Below are 16016 nucleotides of genomic sequence, written 5' to 3'. Positions count from 1 at the left end.
TTCCTAACAAGGAGAGCTGTTGGATCATGGAACAGATAGATATCTCAGAGGGCAACAGCCTGTGACAGGAAGAGTTGAAGCTGAGGGTGGATGGCACGTTGTCATGAATGCCACAGAGAGATGTCTAGGTGAGAGGTTGGACTAGAAGCCCTCCAGTTCTAAGAAGCTAAGCCTCCCACTGGCCTCCATCCTTCTCCACAAAGCTTGGGACCCATGACCTTGGACAAGCTTCTTAGTTCAACCTGAACAGCTCCATGTGGATAGCTCTACTAATAACTCAAGAGCAACCTCACTCACTAACCATGTGCCTCCCCTTCTCCATCTCAGAACTTGGGATGAGCCTCTCTAGGGGTGTGCTAGAGACAGTTTTTACCAGCTCACAAGTAGCCTGTTGTTTAATTTTCAGTGTGAGCATTTAAAACTCAGAAATTGGCAAACACTATGAATCAAGGTTTGGCTTATTGTCCTGTTGATTGGCTAGAGCAAGTGATGGACAATATGTTAATGATGATGATCAAACTCAAAAGTGAGTCTCATTTTCAGAGCCAATTACTAAACATTTACCAGCACACCACTGGGCCTATCCTACTCTCCCTGGGATCCTTCCCAGCCCCATAAATCCATGCTTTTCCACTACTTCAGAATCAACACTGGAGAACAGCATGAGATAGGAATGAGATGTTAGTGATAAACCCAAAATATAGGGTCCTAGAGAAGAATAAGCTGTGGGCATGGGGAAAGGGCAGTAGATATCTTAACCAATGCATTTCATTCTGCATGGGGTCCATGCTATGCATGCTCACTCCACACCTTGGACCTCCATCTCCATCCTCCTGGGCCTAAGATATGTTCCACCACCAGTCTGACATACTCTGATGAACCCATTGCTCCTCCTCTCCCCTCCCCACCCTGCATCCTCACAGTGTCCCTCCTTATTGATTGCTATTTGAGATAAAATTGGAAATTTAATTTTGGAAGAAGTCTCCCCAAAAGGGGAAAATGGTAGTCCCTTACTTCAGGTGAGCAATTAGATCCTCTCTGTTCAGACAAATTGACTTGTGTTTCTTCCTTTGTCCTTTTCCTCCTTTTCTCCTTTTCTATCATCTCTACTTCCATCAATGGGCAGCTGCTGGAGAAAGCAACATCTACCGGAAACCCCCCATCTACAAAAGACATGGTATGGTCTTTGGAAAGCCAGAAAACTTAAAAGAGATTTCTGGAGGGGTAGTTAACAGATACTAGATTCAGCGTGGGTTGGGAAGATGGGGCAAGGAAATTTGCACTCATGTCCCTCACTCCAAATAAAAATCATATATATTTGTAGATTGCTTTAAGGTTCATAAAACACTTTAAATTGAATTCAAAGTAGATACATTAAGTGCTTATTATGTGAGATGAAATGTTATAGTAATGGGGATACAGAAATAAACAAAATAAAATTTGAAAAACCCACCTGAGTCTCTGCCTTAGGACAGCTAACTTGGTGGAGGAAAGGGCACAAAATTAAGTAGACAGATATTTAGATAAAGCAGGAGGAGCACTAACAACTGAGAGAGAAAGGAAAGGCCTTACAGGAGGTATTTCTTGAACTAAACTTTCATAATAACACTAACTAGCATTTATATAGTACTTTAAGGTTTGCAAAGGAAATGCTTTCTCATTTGATTTTCACAAGGCGGATTAGTTAAGTGTACTTTAGTGAAAAGAGTATTGGACCTAGAGTGAGAAAAGCTAGTTTGGAATGTAAATTCTTATATTTAATATCTGATATCATTCAACAGGCATTTATGAGCATCTATTATGTGCCCTGTACAGCACCAGTATGAAAACAGACAAAAACAAGTTTCCTGTCTTCAGAGAACTTTCATTCTGTTTAGCTTCTTATGAATAATAGGGAGTGGTGAACTCTTAGCTAGAACTTAGGCAGTTACCCAGAATTTCTCAGAATGGCTACAACCCAAGAAAAGGAATGAGCTCAAAAGTAGCACAATGGATAGATAGCACTCTACTCAAGCTGGACTTAAATCCCTGTTCTGCTTTTTATTTATTATTATTTATTCTGTTCATCACTTACCCTTTCTGAACCTCAGTTCTGAAATGAGCAGTGAGACTAGATCAAGCGTTGTCTACCTGGAATTCATCAATAGATTTCAGAAGGTCCCTGAACTTGAATGAGGAGAAAATCTGCACTTTTATTTTCACTAACCTTTAACATTTTTTTCCTTCAATTATTTAAAACATTATTCTGAAGACCCCACAGGCTTCACTAGAAAGCCAAAGAGGACCATGACACAGACAAGAAAGGTTAAGAACCTCTTCCCCAAATGTTCTTTAAGGTTCCTACTCACTTTAATTCCTTTGGTTCTAATGTGGTTCTTTTTTGTAGCCCATTTCTTAGATGACATTTCAGAACAATAGGAAAATAGTGTGTGACTTTGGGAAAGCTAAGAAGACTCCTCTCAAGTCTTCATCACTAGTTTGAATCCTAAAATTCTGTCTTTTCCTATGGAAAAAAATATTTCTGGGGGAGCCCTGGCTTGTACAGAGTCAGGGCCCATTATGGATTTTTAATTTAAGAATTTTATTTCTTAAATAAAATATGTATATCAGGATTTAGTTGGTAGAAACTTTCAAAAAGGAACATAAGAGGATTCACATTGCAACCTACCCCTGTATGATAGATAGAACATAGGGTTAGATATTTAAAATCCTGAGACTAAAGTCCTGAACACTAACATTCTTCAAAAGGAACCTTATAGGAAATAGGAAAGTATAATAAGAAAGTATTGTTCCAGGATTGAAAAAATTGGCTCAAATCATATCACTTGTTCAAATCAACAACATTATGTCTCAATTTCCCATTCCATAAAATTGTAATAATAATAATAATAATGCTTTCAGGACCTAATTCACATGAATTAGGTCCTGAAAGTATTATTATTTGAGGGGAGCATTTTGTAAACCTTAAAACACTATATATACAAATATCAATATCTTTTTTGGGGAATCAAATTGTTAGAGAGTTTGTGAAAGATTCCTCTCCAAGTAAAGTTAGATTAGATCCCCACTTCTAAAACTATGTTTCACAACCCCATATGATGTCTTATAATTGGATGTGGAGGTGGTGAACTTATGCTTTGCTATCAGTAAATGTTTGATTTATATGCTTATTTTGTATACCTATATATCCTGGTCACATAAAAATTTCTTGGGGAAAAGGGGTCATGAATAGAAACTCTAGGTTATATGATCTCTGTGATCACTTCCAGTTCTAAAATTGTTATTCTGTGAATTGCTGGCTATGTGACTCCAAATAGGTTAGTTTTCTCAAAGAACCTTAGTCTTCTAGTCCATAAAATCAGCATTAAAAGTATTTGTACTTGCTTGCTTTGAGTTATCCTCAGAATTAAGAATGGGTCAAGTGCTATGTGAATTGAGTTATTGTTAATAATAATGTTAACATCTATAAATATACAAGGTACTCCAAAAACCTTAGTACAGTTTTAAGTTTTAATAATTTCAAAAGTATAAATGCTATAAACCTACAAAAAACATAGTACTTGAAAGATTAATTACTTAGATGTTTTAAAAACATTGAAATATTTCTTCTTAAAATTCAAAATAATTATTACCTTGTGCCATAAGTGACTCTACCCAATTTTCAAATTTCATAAAAACTTTCATCATCTACTGTTTAGTGACTAAAAAAGACTGTAACTCTAGCCCTAAGATCCTCCAAGAATGACGTTTTGAGCTGTACATGATAATTTTGACATGACCCTACAATAAAAAGACTAATGGAAATAAATCAAGTAATTGAGGTGATCAGGCAGAGGGACTTCATCTGTTAATAAACCAGTCTGTGAAACTGCCATGCAGAAAGTGTTCCATAGCAATATATATACTGTAGAATGACAGGATGGTTAAAATTAAAATTAAGATGTATTATTTAAAAGTCACAAAATTAAATAAGCATAAAAAATTTAAATAAACTTTCAAATGATATTTTAATAAGTTTTTAGCATTTTTATTTTTGAAACTGTTAAAAGTTTAATATTGTGCTAAGACTTTTGGGACATGCTACATAATAAATATAGCACTATTTATATATAATATATAACATTATTACTAATACAGTATAGAGAGACATAAGTAAAATGATGGATTATATGTCTGATATTCAAGGGCCAATCTAATAAAGTGTAGAAAGGCATCACCAAAAGACTGACCATCTGGTGATGTTTTGTTATTTATTTATTTGTTTGTTTATTTGCTAGAGCAAATCACAAAAGTCATCTGTATAGTAGACACTCATAGGTTTCCTGATGATATACAAATAAATCTTATGAATAAAAATAATTGACAAATCATATCATGACCAACTCATAGCAATCCAGATCCCAAGATTGTTTCTGTTTCAAGGAAGTGAAGCCCTACACATAAATACAGGAGACTAGACCTGCACAGAATTATGCAGACTGATTCTGTGTAACCCAGAGCAGTCAGAGTCTGTGAAGTTTAAATTGATGTAGACAAAAAGACTTCAAACATTTTACAAATGCACCAACCCAATGTAAGTAGACCCAGACCACCTCTGAATATAGCAATCATAAGTAGGTCAGATATGTCTGGTTACACTTAATAGACATCACTCATTTTAGCTGTTTCTCCACCTTTCCTACCCATTCTTTGGAGAGAGCAGAACCAGATGCATCAGCCTCCAAGCTGTGGAACAGAACCTGTCAAACTAAAGATAGTCAATCCAGCTTTAGGATAAAGTTAAAAGTCATATGATAGAAGAAACTCAAGATTGGGGAGGGGATATATGAGGAGGGTAAAGATTTGGCCAAAAACAGTGACAGGAGAATTATCTGGAGCTGTGGGGTGGAAAAGAAAAGAGTGTGCAAGGATCAATATCTTTGACTGCAGTATTCTCTGTCCTATAACACTACTGATGTCTCTTGTATTTAGTTTAGTTTTGCTTTTCTTTCTTCCCATTTGCTTTGCTCTGCCCTGGGTTGCATGACACCATCCCCTCTGACTTCTACTGCACCATTTATCTTGTAAGTAACTACACCCATCATTGATTCCATGATTTTATTGATTTCTTAGTCTTTAGCTAGAAACCAGTTAGGATCATAGAAATAGGAAGGACCTTAGAACGTGGGATTTGAAGGTGGAATTGTCAGAGTTGGAAAGGACTTTATAGCACTGAATGCCAGAATTTGAAGAGCCTTTAAAATATGGATTTTTGAATGGAAGTGGGAAAGGACTGGAGTACATAGAATGTCAGAGCTGGAAGGACCTAGAACATAGGGTTTCAGAACTGGCACAAAACTGAGAATATGTATTAGAGAAGAAACACACCTTGTTTTAGCCTCTTAGCTGACACCTGGGGATCATTTTAGCCCTAGTCAGAAGCCAGACTGAGAGTAACTATCCCTCCTCTCCATCTCCCTTCTTTTATCCCTGTGGCTCTGAGATCATTAGCAGGGGGCTGAGACTGGGGATATTGAAGGGGCAGTCTTGAATAGCTGCAGATTTTTGAGACCTTCATTTGCCTTGTGTCAAGAAAATTTTCCTCTAGTCTTTGATTAATTAGGTCACCCATTCCCCACAAGCTTCCTGAACTTCCTATTCTGTGGGCACCTCTAGGCAAATCATCGGCAGCAACCAAAAGCAAAACCAGTGAAGATATCACGCAGTCCTCCAAGTATGCTCCCGCCTACTCCCCAGACCTCTACTATGGCTCAGAATCTGAGTTCTGGACCTACCACAGCTCCCCCAAAGGTAAGTGGCTCAGCCTGGAAGTGAGAGGAGGAGAGGTTGGCTATTGTTCTTTCTCAAAGAAGAATAAAAAACATCACTATATCAGTCAAGTGACAGTGTGGCCAATCAGTGTGAGCTTAAAAGGCTCTACCACAGGTGGGCACATATAAATAATCCATACAAACATTTGGAGTGAATATTTCTCTAAATTTGCACATCACACATTTCTTTCGAACTACTGAAATTATGCTTTGCTCAAAGAGCACAGTGTTTTCCTTGATGCAGGCAGGCCATGTTAGGTAGTCCTGTGCTCACATAGGAAGAAAAGAAAGGGGATACCAGGATCCCAACCTTTCCCCATCAGGCTTCCCTCAAACCAAAAGAATAGACCTATTCCAGTCTGCTATTGGAAGCCTCTAGATCAGAAACTGTTTTAATAGGCATTTCTTAAGCTATTTCTCTGTACTGAGGAAACATAAGATTTAGCTAAAATTTAGTTCTTATCTTTAGGGAGATAACAATCTTAGAGAAGAGGTACCAGTAATACAAAGCAGAGAGGGAATCTGAAGTACTGTGAGGGAAAGGACTCTTCCTCTTGGGGGAATTAAATCAACTTAGTAGGTATTTATTAAACAAATACTATGAGTTGGGGTCCTTATGAAGCCCACTCTTTGACAGGAATGCAAAAATTCAAACAAATGAACAAAAAACTACCACAGTCCTTGCCATCAAACAGTTTGTTATCATTTTAAAAAATAACTTTTTATTTTCAAAACATATGCAAAGATAGTTTAGGATAATGAAGGATGGGCCTCCACTTAGTTTCCAATTCTTTGCTACTACTTAAAGGGCTGCTGCAAACATTTTTGCACACGTAGGTTCTTTTCCCTTTTAATGATCTTTTTGGGATACAGGGAGTAGAGACACTGCTGGATCAAAGGGTATGAACAATTTGATAGCCTTTGGGCATAGTTCCAAACATTATTTTATAATCTTTTTTGTTTGTTTTTATTATTATTGAAGCTTTTTATTTTCAAAACATATGCATAGATAATTTCCAACATTCACCCTTGCAAAACCTTGTGTTCCAAATTTTTTCTCCCTCCCTTCTCCCAACTCTCTCCCCTAGAAGGCAGATAATCCAATATATGTTAAATATGTACAATTCTTCTATACATATTTCTACATTTATCATGCTGCACAAGAAAAATCAGATCAAAAAGAGAAAAAAGAGAAAAAAAAACAAGTGAACAACAACAACCACAAAAAAGGTGAAAATACTATGTTATGATCCACACTCAGTTCCCCCAGTCCTCTTTCTGGATGCAGATGACTCTTTCCATCACAAGTCTATTGGAATTGGCCTGAATCACCTCATTGTTGAAAAGGGCTACGTCCATCACAATTGATCATCACATAATCTTCTTGTTGCTGTGTACAAATCAATGTTATCTTGGTTTTATTCACTTCACTTAGCATCAGTTCATGTAAATCTCTCCAGGCCTTTCTGAAATTATCCTGATGCTTGTTTTGTACAGAACAATACTGTTCCATAACACTCACATACATAACTTATTCAACCATTCCCCAACTGATCCAATCAGTTTCCAGTTCTTTGCCACTACTCAAAGGGCTGCTATAAACATTTTTGTACACGTGGGTCCTTTTTTATGATCTTTTTGGTATACAGACCCAGTAGAAACACTGCTGGATCAAAGGGTATAAACAATTTGATAGCCCTTTGGGCAGAGTTCCAAACAAATTTTATAATCTTTTTGTTTGGTTGGTTTTCTTTTTTTTCTGCCTCTCTCACCTCTCCCACCTTCTCTCCTAGAAGTCAGGTAATAAAATATATATTAAACATGTGCAGTTTCTTCTATACATATTTCCACAATTATCAAAACAGTTTATAACCTAAGAGAGACTGGTCTGTAAATAAATAGGCATGATCCCAGAAAGGACTGGGATAAATTTATTTTTATTTTTTTTATTATAATAACTTTTTATTGACAGAACCCATGCCAGGGTAGTTTTTTACAACATTATCCCTTGCACTCACTTCTGTTCCGATTTTCCCCTCTCTCCCTCCACCCCCTCTCCTAGATGGCAAGCAGTCCTATATATGTTAAATATGTTTCAGTATATACTAAATACAATATATATGTGCAGAACTGAACAGTTCTCTTGTTACATAGGGAGGATTGGATTCAAAAGGTAGAAATAACCCAGGAAGAAAAATAAAAATGCAAGCAGTTTACACTCATTTCCCAGTAGAACTGGGATAAAATTAAAAGAAAGATCCAGCAAAGGGATATGAGAAATTTGAGGAGAAAGAAATCACTTTTAACCTACAGAGATCAGTAAAGTCTTCTTGAAGATAGTGGTACCACAATTACACTTTTGAAAAAAAAAGAAAATTTCAAGAGGTAAAGATGGAGACAGCATTCTAAGTCAAATCAACAAGCATTTATTAAATGCTTAAATAAATTGCCAGACACTGTGCTTAGCACTGGAATTCAAAGAAAACCAAAAACTAGTTTTTGCTCTCAAGAAGTTTACAATCTAATAGGGGAGACAACTTGTAAATAATTATGTACAAACAAGACAAATACAGGATAAATTAAATATAATTAAAAGAAGGAAGGTGTTAGAATTAAGGGAAATCAGAAAAGATTTCTCATAAAAGATGAAATTTTAGCTGAGACTCAAAGGAAGTCAGAGAAGCCAGAGGCAGAGATGGAGAGCATTTCAGGCATGAGAGACAACCAGTAAAAATGCCCGTTTATACATTGCAATCTTGTACATTCTTCTTTGGCCATAAAAATTAAAGAGAAGATAGATTCAGAGTCAGATTAATATCTTCCTTGAGAAACAGCAAGGAAGCCAGAACCACTGGATTGCATAGTATATGAGGGCCAGAGAAAGGATATATGAGTCAAGAAAACTGGAAAAGCTGGGGCACAGTGTGGGAGGGGAAGCAGCTTATGAAGGGCTTGATCAAACAGAAACCTAGAAAGCAAAGAGTATCAAGGAGAAAAGTGTGATTGACAGCATTGATAGCTGTGGAGAATTCAAGAGGGATGAAGATGAGAAAAGGCTGGGAGAGCTGACAACAAAGAGATCATTAGTCACTTTGGAGAAAGCTGTTTCAGTTGAATGCTGAGCCTGGAAGCCAGATTATAGAAAGAAAAAAGAGAGACAAAAGAAAGTAGAGCATCAATTATAGATAGCTTCAAAAGGAGTTTAGATACAAAGGGAAAAAGAAATAGGATGATAGCTGTCAGAGGAATCAAGTGAAAGTTTTTTGAGGATAGAGGATACTGTCCTCTATATGTTTATAGGCCATAGAGAAATACCAGTAGATAGGGAAAGATTAAAGAAGAATGCAAGAGTAGGGATGATTGTGGGGGCAATCTGCTGGAGAAGAGAAAATGAATAGAAGCTACTTGTTCATGGAGAGATGTTGGCCTTGGTGACAAGAAAGGCTACTTCTTCATGGGATGTGCATTAAGGAAGTTTGATAGAACACTAGGTGATACATGAGACGGAGAAAGGTTATTGGAAGATTGGAGCAGGTTGGAATGGACTAGAGAAGCAGAGACATAATTAGATCAGAGTGACTTAGACTTTGTACTAGGGAGCACTGTGGAATGCGGAAATTTAGAATGCTTGACAGTGTTTACACTCCTTCAACAGGTAGAAACACTAAGAGAATAAGAAAAAAGTTTACATAGGAAATTACCTGCTGATTTGCTTCCCCTTGTCCTACAGCTATATCCCAGGTGAGCTCTAGTTCTAACTTCCTCACTTTAAAGTGATTCCTAGATCTCAGGCTTTCTATCTACCCTGAAAGCTCATACATTTGGAGGTATTTAACTAGGGTCCAAGAAGAGCTTGTTATAGCATTGTAGGGTGACATGTTAGTTGGATTTTAAAAGATGGATAGAAATTCAACAGGTAGGAAAGACTTAAATGAACTGATGCTGAGTGAAGTGAGCAGAACCAAGAGAACATTGTACACAGTAACAGCAAGATTATGTGATGACTGTGATTGACGTGGCTCTTCTCAATAATTAGTGATTCAAGGTAATTCCAAAATACTTGGGATGGAAAATGCTATTTGCATCCAGAGAGAGATTTATGGAGATTGAATATGTATTGAAGCATAGTATTTTCACCTTTTCTGTTTTTTTTCATGATTTTTTCCCTTTTGGCCTGATTTTTCTTGTACAATGTGACAAATATGGAAATATGTATAAAAGGATTGTACATGTTTAACCTATTACTTGCTATCTTGAAGAGAGAGAAGGGAAGGGAGGGAGAGAGAATGATTTGGAATACAAAGTCTTACAAAAATGAAAAACATCTTTACATATATTTGGAAAAATAAAATACTATTGAAAATTGAAAAAAAAAAAAGAAATTCAACAGGTAAAGAAAATCCTTCTAGCCATATGAAAACAGTCTGAATAAATACATAGAACACAGAGAGTTCGTACAACAGAGAGCACTGGAAAACCAGTGACATTCAGATAGACCTAAATCAAAATGTTTTGCTTCATGAGCCACCCTTTCCCTCTCTCCTTGAAGGGGAAATTATCTCTTGAAGCATTCAGATGATTTCTCTCAATCTTGAATTCATGTTGGCTCTTCTTAATGTGGATATGAGAAATGGCCTTGGCTAGGCAACCCTTAATTAGAAGGGCCCTGGAAGGCTGAGTACCCGATGGGTAGGTACACTCATGCAACTTACCCTGCCTCTGTCCCCTGCCAGTGCCCCGAGCCCGGAGGTTTTCAGCAGGAGGAGAAGAGGATGATTTTGACCGTGGTCTGCATAAGGTGAGCAGCACTTTGCCTTGTTGGGATATAAGCACACTATAACACCATTGTGAGCAGCTTCCATTGGTTCTGCATGGACTGCAAGCCAGTGTTTTCTTTAGGTTGAGAATCTCAGGCCCTGAGTGGAAAAAAGGAGCTGGACATATGACCTTACCTCATACCTTGTCAGCCTCATCAACTGAGAACACTCTGACAATATAATTTTATACTCTTGGTTCTGTGTTTCTTATTCTTTGCTGTTTCCCCCTCATCAGCTGTGAAGCAGTATCGTGTGATGGAAACAGTACTGGAGTTAGAATTAGAGCACCTATGTTCAAATTCTTGGTCTCCTACTTACTACTTGTGTGACTGAGTAAATTGCTTCCTAAGCTTCCTTCAAGATTAGGCCATAGAGCCTTCAGCTTCAAATACTCACTAAAAGGGGCAGTTGTCTTGGACAAACTTAGATACCCTCTGAGTTGCTGTGGCCCCTGCCTCACTTAGGTCTCCAAATTGGGATTGGAGAGAACTTGGCTGATCATCAGATAGAAGAGGAAGATTCGGAGGCATGGAAGACCCCAGGGGAAGGCCCCACTCCCCCATGCCCCATCAAAGACTTTTACCACCTGACAAGGAAGCTCTAGATTGAAAAAATTCCACTCTGTACAAGAGATTCCAGGTGCTTTTGTCTCTCTAAGAGCAAGAATTGACAGCACTGAAACTTCAGTTGGAAAGTAAGGCCAATTGATGACCTTCAGTCCTATAAGAGAAAGCCTTCTTTCTTCTCTGTGCTTATTTTCCCCCTTTGTAATCCTGAATGTTTTTTGGTAATAAGTTCCCCATATAACATGTTATACAATATCACTGGTTAGAATAAAGTCTATTGTTTCATCATCTATGTGTCATGTCAGTCCAAAATCATAGACCTCAAGCTCAGAGTTGTCATTCACAGCTAAATCATTAGACCTCAGGTTTTTGTGTATGATATAAGCTAAACAAATTTCCTTTAGGTTCCTAAAAATCTCATATATAGGACCTGTCTATATATGGTCATTAGTGAATTTTTTATTTTTCATAATGTTGTTCAGGTCCCTCCCTGGAAGGTGAATATTGTCAAGTATTCTTATTTTATAGAAGAGAAAAATGGGGCTTCAAGACAGAAAATGATTTGCCCTAGATAACAGCCATAAAACCCTGGTCATTTTATTCAAAATCCATAATTTCTGCTATTAATTTGTCATGTTAATAACAATAACTTACTTTTTTGTTAGATTTTATTCCCAGGACCCTGTGAGGTAGATTGACTAAAGATTCCAGCAAGGGGTTCATTCCCTCCTTCCTGTATATACACTTTCTGGGAACAAGCTTCATTAACTTGGAATGATTTCCTGAACAGTGAGATTTTAGACTTTCTAGACTTAAAAGGCTTTCTTTCCAAGAAAGGAGTGTAAGGAAGATAGGGGATATATTGTAAGTCAATTACAATAATTCTTTTTTCTTTATTTTCAACAACAACCTGAAGATTGTGAAAAATAAAATGTAAATTCTACTTTGGACCTTTCATTCAGGAGTGTGAGTTTCAGGCCAGAATTCTTGGATCTCTTAATGGAAGATATAGCCAGCAATAGTTCCTAAGGAGAAAGTGGCATCCATGTATCATACCAGTGTAAAAACATAGGCCTTTTTATCAGTTCTTATATCCCTCTTTTTTCCTCTTATCTTTTTTCATCTCCCAATATCTTTCACCCCCTTCTCTCCCTGTTTTTTACCTCCTCCCCTCCCCATCTTTCCTCTTCTCTCTCTCTCTCTCTCTCTCTCTCTCTCTCTCTCTCTCTCTCTCTCTCTCTCTTTCTCTCTCCCCCTCCCTCCCTCTCTTGCTTCCCTACTGTCTCTTCTTTTCTCCCTTTTCCCCCACTTTCTCTTCTCTTCTCCCCTTTTCCCTCTATTGATTCCCAACTCTCTCTTCCATTCTCCTTCTCTACTGCTTTCCTGCTTCCTCTTCCTTACACTTTAATCTCTCTGTCTTTCTCTGTTCTGTCTCTTCTTCCCTGCTCTCTTTTCTTCTCTCCCTTCTCTTTTTCCCTTCTATTTCTTTTCTACCTCTCTCCTACCCACCTCTTTACTATCCTTCTTCTTCTTCCTTCTCTCCTTGCTCCCTCCCAGATCCAAAGTGGGATTGGACGGCTCATTCTGAAGGAGGAAATGAAGGCTCGGTCCAGCTCCTATGCAGATCCTTGGACCCCTCCCCGGAGTTCTACCAGCAGCAGAGAAGCCTTACACACTGCTGGCTATGAGACTTCCCTCAATGGCTGTAAGAGTAAAAGGGGTGGGGAGGGACAAGGATGAAGGATTCCTGTTCTCTTAGTCCATTAGAATTGGATGTCCTAAGGTCTACTCAGAAGTTAGGAGAAACTTAGCATCTAGGAAAAAGAAATACAGTAACACCCTGAAACTTGACTTCTAACCTAGCAAATTACCTGTAAGAGTCCATTATTATGCCTATCATTTTCTTATATCTTGAACACCTAGTCCAGGATTCTAGTGTATCTTACTTAGTGAAGAATATCATTCTTTCTTTCTGAACATCAATATAAGATTCAGTCTCAGTCTACCCCAAATTCCCTGCATGATCTTAGAAGCCTCTGATCTCCAGTTTCTCCCTTCTAGTTCTATACTCTTCATATTTGTTTTATACACCCTCATTCCTTGCATCTCAGTTCAGGAAATTGTTCCTAGTAATGTAGAGTCAGAGACCTGCTAGGCAAGCCATAATAATAATAATAGCATTTATATAGAACTTTCCAGTATGCAAAGTTTTTCTGTATTGTATCTCACAGCAACCCTGTGAAGTAGGTGTCATTATTATCCCTGTTTTACAGATGACAAAATTGAGGCTGAGGAAGTTAATTGACTTGTCCACCATCACATAGCCAATAAAGATCTGAGACAGGATTTGAACTCAGATCTCCGTGACTCCAACTTGCCCAAGGTTGATATAGGTAGAGAGCCAAACTCAGGTCTCCTGATTCCACATCACTGGGGATTACTTCCTGAACTGAGATGCAAGGAGTAGAAGCCATTAGAATAGATAGCCCTTAGGACCACCTAATTTTAAGAGGACACAGTGTTGTTTGGTGGAATCAAAGTTCTTGGGTTTGAGTCCCATTTTGACCACTAATCACACGTATGACTTTGGGCAAGCCTCAGTTCCCCTTTCTGTACAATGAGAAGGTTATACTAGATGACCACCAACGTTCCTTCTAGTTCTAATTCTCATATCTATGATACAGAATTTTAGATAAGCCTCTATTTGGGGCCTTTTCCAGTTTGTCAGAGCTTGTGTTTTGCTGGCATAAACACTGAGAGCCCAAATCATCTCCAAGGCACAAAAAAGCATTCAAAGAAGACTTTAGTGGAGTACGAGCAGCTCAGCAATGATGTCTGTGTCTGTCAACTGAAGATCAGAGTAGCTATCTTTGGCAAGATCCATCATCAAGGAGCTGACCTCAAGGCGATGGATATTTTTGGCCACAGTGACTAATGATGATAGTCTGCTGTGGTGTGAAGGCTTTGGGAGCTACATTAAAAAGAAAGATTTACACCGATAAAAGCCCAGATCTTTGAAATATGATGAAACCCTACATGGACGTTTTCCCACATAATTTGTCTTTTTTTTTTTCTTTTTACAAACTTTGACAAACTTTGACACATTTTGAGTCTTAAAAACATACCAGAGGGAACTAGGAAGAGCATCATTAAGACGAATCTGGTGGGCAAGATTTTAGGGGGAAAGCTTAGTAATTTTCCACCACTTCATGTGACAAACTGAATCCTTATCTTACCCACTGGGGAGGGAGAGTAAACATTGAGAGACTGCTGGAAAGGCCAAGACAACCCTAACAAAAGAGGCAAAAATTCTTCAACCTCAATAGAAGCAACAAAAAGAGAAACTGGGAAAGACAGAAGGTTCAAAAAGCAATAGGAATGGGATTTTTGAAGCAGGATGAATGTCAACCTAAGAGACATTAGTCTCTTACAGTGCAAAGTACGCTGCGTGAAGAATCAAAGAACTTGGACTGGATTTCAAGCTCTGTCCTTGAATCCATGTTTGATTTTGAACAAGTTCCTTCCCTGTACTGGGTCTTGGTTTCCTCCATCACAACGTTAAGAAATTAGATTAGCTAAATTCTAAAATGTCTCCGAATACTAGCATTCTGTGTTCTAAAGTCCTTTGCAACAAAAATATTCTAAATTCTTAGGACTCCTCCAGGTTAGACATTTTGTGTTTTGAGGTCCCTCCCAGCTTTAATATTTCAAATTCTAAGGGTTTTTTTTTCTGGGCTCTGATATTCTATGCTCTAAAGTCCCTTTCAGTTTTGGCACTTTGTGCTCTAAGATCCTTTTTATCTTTGACGTTCTATATTTTAAGGTACATTTCACTATTGACATTATATGATCTGGGTTAAGAATCTTCCCACTCTGAGAAACTGTGTCCTAATATTATGTAGTTCTTAGAGTAGACACAAAAGGCAATCAACTTAAAAGGGAATATACTTTTAAGGTCTATTATTTCTATAGTTTGACCACTATTCGGAAACTTGGCACTAATTCCTGATTTGTGAACCCAATTTTTTTTTTTTTTGCATTGGCCAATAATGCAATAGGTAAAGTATCTGGAAATTGATCATTGAGTGGTCACACCCACAGTATATAACTCCACAAGGAGATCACACAGTATAATTCCAGGGGCCAAGTCTACTAGTAGGGTAGGTCTTTCCCTATGTGCCACTTTATGCTGACCTGATCTTTCTCTCATTGCAGCTCCACGGTCCCATTACCTGGCTGACAGTGGTATGTAGAGTTTCTGCCCCTTCGTCCACCAAAAGATCTTCCCAACCCACCCTACCCTAGTGTTAATCAACCTCCTTTGGTTATTGAAATTGGCCTATGTGGGATGAGTCAGCTGGAAGAATCTCTTATCATAATTTCCCTAGCCTTTAAAAAGACACCATTCAGGGTTACAGTTCATTTTCTTTCACATCTAACAGGTTGAGGTGGGAAAAGGGGAAGATAAATGAGGTGGTCCAAGTGTACCAATTTGTATGTAGAAAGAGAGAGTGTGGTCTTTAGCTTGGGCTTTAAATCCCCTTTAAAAAGAGAACCCTCTGGTCTCCATTCTCCTTGTCTTTACCCAGATGGGTAAAAGTGAATTCTAGATTTGGAATCAAAGGACCTGGGTTTGAATCTTAACTCTGCTACTTATAGATATATTTGGGTGGCCTTAAAACAAGCCACTTAATCTCCCTGGGTCTCATTTTCCTTATTTGTAAAATAAGGGGAATTTACTGAATAATCTCTGTCTTCTACATCCAATGATCTTATTTAGAGGTCCCAGATCCAACCTCTACCTCTTACTGGCTTTATGAAAT

General features: G+C 38.0%; 1 protein-coding gene across 5 annotated transcripts in view; it reads left to right on the top strand.

The window, feature by feature from the left end:
* Positions 1 to 16016, top strand: part of ABLIM3 (actin binding LIM protein family member 3) — a 180317-nt gene that overhangs the window by 148179 nt on the left and 16122 nt on the right. For 3 of the 5 annotated variants that reach the window (XM_051978948.1, XM_051978946.1, XM_051978947.1), the window contains 5 exons: positions 1127 to 1177; positions 5656 to 5790; positions 10544 to 10608; positions 12751 to 12898; positions 15409 to 15438. In XM_051978948.1, the coding sequence (XP_051834908.1) occupies positions 1127 to 1177; positions 5656 to 5790; positions 10544 to 10608; positions 12751 to 12898; positions 15409 to 15438 (429 nt within the window). The remainder of the gene's footprint in view (positions 1 to 1126; positions 1178 to 5655; positions 5791 to 10543; positions 10609 to 12750; positions 12899 to 15408; positions 15439 to 16016) is intronic. The other 2 variants (XM_051978945.1, XM_051978943.1) reach the window with 1 other exon arrangement.

The sequence above is a fragment of the Antechinus flavipes genome, chromosome 2, assembly GCF_016432865.1.
Source record: "Antechinus flavipes isolate AdamAnt ecotype Samford, QLD, Australia chromosome 2, AdamAnt_v2, whole genome shotgun sequence".
Taxonomy (NCBI): domain Eukaryota; kingdom Metazoa; phylum Chordata; class Mammalia; order Dasyuromorphia; family Dasyuridae; genus Antechinus; species Antechinus flavipes.
This window is presented reverse-complemented; position numbering and strand designations above follow the sequence as displayed.